A 6,463-nucleotide genomic window follows, 5' to 3' on the forward strand; every position below is an offset into this window, starting at 1 on the left:
CTCGCGCGCGCACACACACACACACATCTTGATGTATATGAAGCCTATGGTTGTCAGGCATTGACGCTACCACCGCTAACTCTTGTCTCTACTAGACTACTATAATTCTTAGGTGACACAGTGAATTTCTCGGGAGAGTTCTGGGACCATCCCAAAATTAGCCAATGTATTTGTTCTGACGACTTTTTTTTTTTTTTTTTTTTGTTTAACAGAATTGTGTTTCTCGTCCGTATCAAACCTGGTTCATCAAGATTGACTGCTTTGTTCTCATTTTATCCGTGCAGCACGCCAGTTGTGCCAGCACTTTTATCCCACGCGATAGACACACGGTCAAGTCGCGTAGTAGGTTTTCTAGTACGGCTGGCGACGCCCGAACCGAAGGCTCCTTCATTTTAACCATTTTCAGATAACTTCTTATGAAACCACGTAGGCGGTTTCATCGAGTTAAATGTGCTGTGAACGAAGCTGACGAAATCCACAATGACCGCAAAACCATTTCTACGTCTCGATTGCCGCTTAAACTCACTGTAAAATTTCTTCTTCAAATGTCGACACAGTTTCCACAAAGTTATTTTAAAGGTAGGTTTACAAATTATTTGAGTAGAATTCTACGAGTTATTCGATGCACTTACCTTACAAGGTCTTCGTAAACTTTACTAATGATTAACACGTTTAACAATGTTAATGTTGCATGTATAATTCTTCGAATGGTTTGTACTTCAATATAATAGGCGCACAAAGATTGCTAATATATGCCTCCAAATACCTGATGCGGAATAAGTTCAGTTTCTATTTTCAAAATTTTTCCATCAATCATCGGTTGTTAGATGAGAAGCCGATCCTCTAGTTACATTTCCTTCTGACGGGCTATTCGTACAATGACAAGCAACCCTTATTCATTTATAAATCATTTGTACGCCGAATTTACAATTCATCAATTCCAATGCGTTTTAACTAGTTCAAGAAAAATCCCCCAAGAGTAATTTGTACATTTGCTGCAATTCTTTTTACAGCGCTGCCAGTTTTCCCACTATTTAGCATGTCATTCCTACTCGTGCCCCTAGCACTTATGTTCCAGGAAGGCATCCACGGCAAAGCCATCAACTCTTTGATGGTAAGTTAGAAAATAACTTTTTGCAAAGTCCATTTAAAATTCAGACTATTTTCTCAACAATGTGCCTGAACTAAAATCCCCCAAACCATTTATTTGTGAAAATGATATTGGCCTCACTTAATATTATTAGAAATCAGTTTCATTCGAAACGTTTTTCTTGATGGGTGTCTTTTTTTATAAAAAAAAATATAGGGCCCTTACATCGTGTACGTCGAACGCCTTTACATGTGTGAGCCAAACCTCCCCTCGCCATGGTATGTGCGTGCTTCTCACTTCAACCCACATAAGCCAAAAGACTTGCAACTGCTGACAGGCAATGCGACGTTTTCGTCTACGTATGATGACAGCACTTGGGTAAGACATTAAAGATAGAACTTCAAACACTTGAAAGTCGATGACAAAATGACTCACACAAAGATGTGTGTTCCACTGTAAAAAAAAAAAAATGTTTGTACCGGGTGCAACTGTGAATACGCAGCAGTGTTGCGGGTTTGTCTACTGTTTACACCCGTAAGAGGCCATTGCTCCTGCGGTCATATTGAATATGCAATCCCACAACACTGCTGCGTATTCACAGTTACACCCGGTACATTTACGATGTATTTTGTTTACCTTTTACAAAGCGTGCAGTCATTTACAACCTCCCACTTCTTGCTGGTCGCTCCATTTAAATCGATACACAGTGCTTGCAAATTCACAATTTTAAATTGTAATTGCATGACATCTTCCATTTAAAAATTTTCTGTGCCCGGTATTTGACAATTTTTTACAGTGTCAGCCATTACAACAAGTTGACAACCATGTCCGCTCTCATCAGTGGTAAATTGTGAAGTCATAATGGAGCACTTCACTCTAAAGAAGAACAAAAAGAAGATCGTCGCTGGCCGGTGGTGGGGGTATAAACATAACAAACATTCTCGAAACATTCATTTGTTTAGCAGCCGAGACCGACGCCATCTTTCTACCGAACCTCTTCCGCACGCCGGCCAATGTTGCTTCAGTTTCAACGCTCTTTGACCAAAATTAAGTGTGGCAGTGTTCCGCAAGTGCAGAAATTGTTTAATCACTTCAAATTTGTATTAATTTTAACACTGCGCGAAAATCGTTAGCCAAAAAAAAAATCACGTCGGTCTCTACACGCTTCGTCTGCTAAACAATTAATGGTATGTTCCTACCCCCACCACTGGCCCCAGCGGCCATCTTCTTCTTGTTCTTCTTTAGAGTGAAGTGCTCCATAGTGCAGGCAGAGTTGAGTAACGATTACTTACCAAATCTTTACAATAATAGGTGAAAGTAATTATTGATGTCCGGTCAAATAACCAATGGAAGGAAAACGCCTTTGTCTTTAACTTTAAAAAGAATGGATGTCGAGCTTTCAGAGACAATATTCCTCAAATCTACAAGGACGTTTTCAAGCAGGGAGAAGTCAAAGGTCCAAATTGCACGTTGAAAGCTGTAAGTACTCAGACTGTAAGTCTTCTCTCGCCATACTGTTACGTTCATTTAGGTTTCTAACTTCAGATTAGCATCCTGACGTCTGACGCTTCGTAGTGACTGTGTTTGCAGTCAGATTTATTCTGGCTACCTGGAGTTATGGCACCGTGTACGACGTTTAGACACTTTAGGTACTAATTAATACGGTGACCGTACCGTACCTCAAGGCCCGACCCGTATACCACTGGGGCAAAAGCAATTTTCGGTTTGTGGTTGGTGCGCCATGACACAAATAAAAGTGTCATTTTTTGTTGAGATTCGTACACTTGTGCATCCATGTTTACGAATAGTGTTCCCTCACCTAACCTACTAGTGTGGGACGTGGGACATTCACTTATTCAGTTTCCAGTGTAATTTAATTTCTTTGAATCAACGAAGGCTGCTTTAAAACAAAGAAATTCTTTCTTCAATATAGATTTAAAGAAATGTTTTTGAATCAAAGCAGCCTGTTTTGATCCAAAGAGAGCCTTCTTTGATTTAAAGATGTTTGTTCAATTTAAATAAACAATCTTTTTTATTTCAAAGAAATAAATCTTTGATTCAAAGAAAAACACATAAATTGAATTAATTGGATTTGAGATCGCTGCTTCAAATCCATATCTAAGAAACGACTCTTTGGATTAAAATAGAATTTTTGGCTGAGCGATTAGCGAAGCCCATTACTCCACTGACCGGAAAAGTTTCATTCTGTTTGTCTGTTTGTTTGTCTGTTTGTTTGTATGTCTGTCCGCACGATAACTCGAGAAAGAATTGAGAGAGCGATCTTGGAATTTTAGGGTCGTTTTGTATCACAAAAAGACAGATCGAGTTCGAAGATGAGCATTCTAGCTCAAAAATTGACTTTTTAAAAAATCGAAAACCGCAGGTTGCAAAATGTATTTTTTTCAAATATTTTTTATGTGTTCCTAAGGGGTAACTCGTCAAAGTAAAACCCTTTGGGTAAAAATTTCGTCCGTTTTGCTCTATCTTGTACCGTTTCGGCGCTATGGGGCATTTTTTGGCGAAAACAACGTGAAAAAGACAAAATGGTCCATTAAATCGTAAAAAGGCTGCATGTCACAGAATTGTAAAGGGAGTAATACTTAAACCACAGGTCGCACTACACCCTCTTTTGGGCCTAAGGGTCCCTACATTACCTAGTATCTCTAAAACGTTGATTTTTACATAACAATCTGTCAAAATTCAAACTTTTAATGAAAACCGTTACCGAACAGCAGAAGTTTCATGTCCCTAATTTTTAGAGTAAAAAGACCCCGACAAATGGGTTGAGTATGTCAAATTTTGGGCCCGGAAGGCCCTTTTCCCCTATACACTCTCCTTAACTCGTCTCGGGTGTCAGCGCCGCAGGCCTAGCTATATGTGCGCCAGGCGTGTCGCAGCGTAACAGTGTCTCGTGAGATATCGCGAAGCCTGTTACGCGAGACGTGGTCCGGCGTACATATAGCTAGTATTCTTTTCTTTGTTTCAAAGAAATAAATTTAATTCAAGGAAACCCTTTTTTTCAAATTAAAGAAGGCTGCTTCAAATCAAAGCAGTTTCTATGAATTAAAGAAATGCCTCAAATTAAAAACTTATTTTAAATCAGGGAAACGATTCTCTGGGTGAAGAGCGGATATTTTTTAGGCTTAAAACATGTTGATTAATCTGATTTACAGGGAGTCATTAAGTTTAATAACACCCCGGCAAACTGGACTTTCCCAAATTTTCCAATCATGCCTTATGGACACTATAGGTACAGAGTTCGGTTTGGCCAACTTGAAAAACTTTACGCATGCTGGGCGGTGGATGGCTGGATTATTCCGAAATCCTAGTAGCACTACAATCAATTTTCATTTCTTTCTTTTCTTTTTGTTTTTGATGAACCGTTTACAATCTTGCAGCTTTTGCGTTTGGTCTAAATATACACTTGAAACTAGACTTGTCAACTTCGTTTTATTTGTTGAAACTCTCCCTCTACGATCGGCCTGGTGGGTTAGCAGGTGAATCGGGCGCTGGTCAGTAATTACAAACCACTCGCAGCTCCTCGCATGATTTGCTGCCCGGCGCACGAGTCTCTCTGGGCCAAGACCTCAAAATTACATATATTATCGCAATCTTCAACATTTCTAACACAAAACAATCACACCTAAACCATCCGTTTTGTTCCCTTGAAAAACTCTTTCTCCTCCATAACTTCTGTAACCCTTGCCCGCTCCCACTCGGCTGCACGCCTCTAGCTCTCTCTCTCTCTTTCTCTCTCTCTCTCTCTCTCTCTCTCTCTCTCTCTCTCTCTCGCCAGCCTCCTCGCGCCATCCATCCCCATTCCTCTGCTCCGTCCCCGATAAGTATTCCTACGATATATTGGCCGTCCCGCTAGCGGAGCCCCGCCGAGTCTATTAAATTTCACTTGCGTGCCAAATTCGGATGAGCGATGCGCCGGCGATATGGCGGCCGTTATATTCACTGTTCGGGCCCAGGCCGCGCGAGGCGTCTGACCAATTACCTCTCTCTCTCTCTCCTTCCCCTTCCTCTTCTCCTCGCTACCCCTCCTCTATCTCGTTCCGGGCAGGGGGGTTTTGTTATTTCGACGAAGCAAAACATTTGCACCGCATTTGTTCATGTTTCGGTCGGGGTGCGCGCGCACCATTCGTCCTCCGACACGCGTGCTTGTCAGTCTGAGGCCTACTTATATTCCGCCTTTTTTTATATTTTTTCCTTGTTCTTCCTTATCCCCGTCCTCTTTTCGCCCGATAGCGATATGAAGACATGCGCTCGCGTTAGGAGGGAAAAGATGAGGGGGGGGGGATATGGCTATGTGATATGAGGAACAGCCCTGAGAAATGCGGACGCTGCTGCTCTGGCAGTTGCCTCACTCTGCATTCCATCATGAAGGACGAGAGAGAGAGAGAGAGAGAGAGAGAGAGAGAGAGAGAGAGAGAGGGAGAGAGAGAGAGAGAGAGAGAGCGAGAGCTCTTGACGCCCTCCTCGCCCCGACCTTGCTCCTCCTTGGCTTTGGCTAGACGCGATGCTAGCGAATCCCACGACCACGCGCACAATGGTCACCGTTATCTGGACTCTGTACGACGAAATGCGACCCTCACCCTTCTCTCCCCCCTCCTCTCCTCTCTCTCCCTCCCCTCTCTTTCTCTAAGCGGGCCGACCCGAGAAGGTCAACGTCAGCAGTGTTTGGGTGTGCGGGTGCCTGCGGCCCAGCCTGGTCCAGCCCAGCAGCCCGGCGGTGCGACGTGCCGCTGGATCCGCGCCAAATTATGCAAAAAGCTGTGGATAATTATTGCTGGGCTCAGCAGCGGCAGCAGCGGCAGGCCGCACATCCGCACCCACGGCACATCATAGAGCACTTAGGCCGTGATCGAGTGCACTGCTCTCACACATTACACTATATGCGTCAGAGTTTGTTTTCAGAAATCAGTCACGATTACGACGAACCGATTACAATGTCCGTTTTCGCTTCTTTGACAAAATACTCGCAATAATTGCTGCCTGTTTTTTTTCTTACTTCCTTTTCAACGATTTTATAAAGAGTGGTACCACGTTGCTTAGCCTTTATGGTTTGTAGTGACACGCCCGTTCGCCTTTGTTTCGCAAGAATCTTAAAGAAACGCTAATTTCCTGTCGGCTTTCCGCTGCTTTCTTCCTCTTCTTTTTCTTCTTCTTCCTCCTCATCCTTTAGGTCCTCGCCCTAAATTTTTAGCCCGCCCTCCTGTTGCGTTTTTGTTACTCCGGTTGGGTCCCCACCGAAAAAATTGTATATATTTTTTGTCGTTTCTCTTGCACGGCGGCCCTCGGCAGGACGGGACGACAGCAGATCCGATTCTGCTGGCGTTTCGTTTTAATATCACGTCTTCTTGGATGGTG

General features: G+C 43.0%; 1 protein-coding gene across 1 annotated transcript; it reads left to right on the top strand.

Moving 5' to 3' along the window:
* The first annotated feature begins 345 nt into the window (after positions 1 to 345).
* Positions 346 to 4,448, top strand: LOC127749837 (uncharacterized). The gene is made up of 5 exons (XM_052269663.1): positions 346 to 579; positions 1,014 to 1,114; positions 1,307 to 1,468; positions 2,402 to 2,569; positions 4,264 to 4,448. Exons 1-5 carry the CDS (start codon positions 417 to 419, stop codon positions 4,417 to 4,419), a joined length of 750 nt encoding a protein of 249 aa, XP_052125623.1. The 5' UTR covers positions 346 to 416; the 3' UTR covers positions 4,420 to 4,448.
* Positions 4,449 to 6,463: the final 2,015 nt, after the last annotated feature.

This window comes from Frankliniella occidentalis, unplaced genomic scaffold (assembly GCF_000697945.3).
Source record: "Frankliniella occidentalis isolate FOCC.00 unplaced genomic scaffold, Focc_3.1 Scaffold98, whole genome shotgun sequence".
In the NCBI taxonomy this organism is placed as follows: domain Eukaryota; kingdom Metazoa; phylum Arthropoda; class Insecta; order Thysanoptera; family Thripidae; genus Frankliniella; species Frankliniella occidentalis.

Bases quoted from the DNA above. Each gene is read 5' to 3' on its own strand.
- LOC127749837 (XM_052269663.1), top strand. From the start codon at position 417: ATGAAACCACGTAGGCGGTTTCATCGAGTTAAATGTGCTGTGAACGAA. The intron at 1,115-1,306 runs GTAAGTTAGAAA...AAAAAAATATAG, and splicing joins AAGCCATCAACTCTTTGATG to GGCCCTTACATCGTGTACGT. The intron at 2,570-4,263 runs GTAAGTACTCAG...TCTGATTTACAG, and splicing joins CAAATTGCACGTTGAAAGCT to GGAGTCATTAAGTTTAATAA.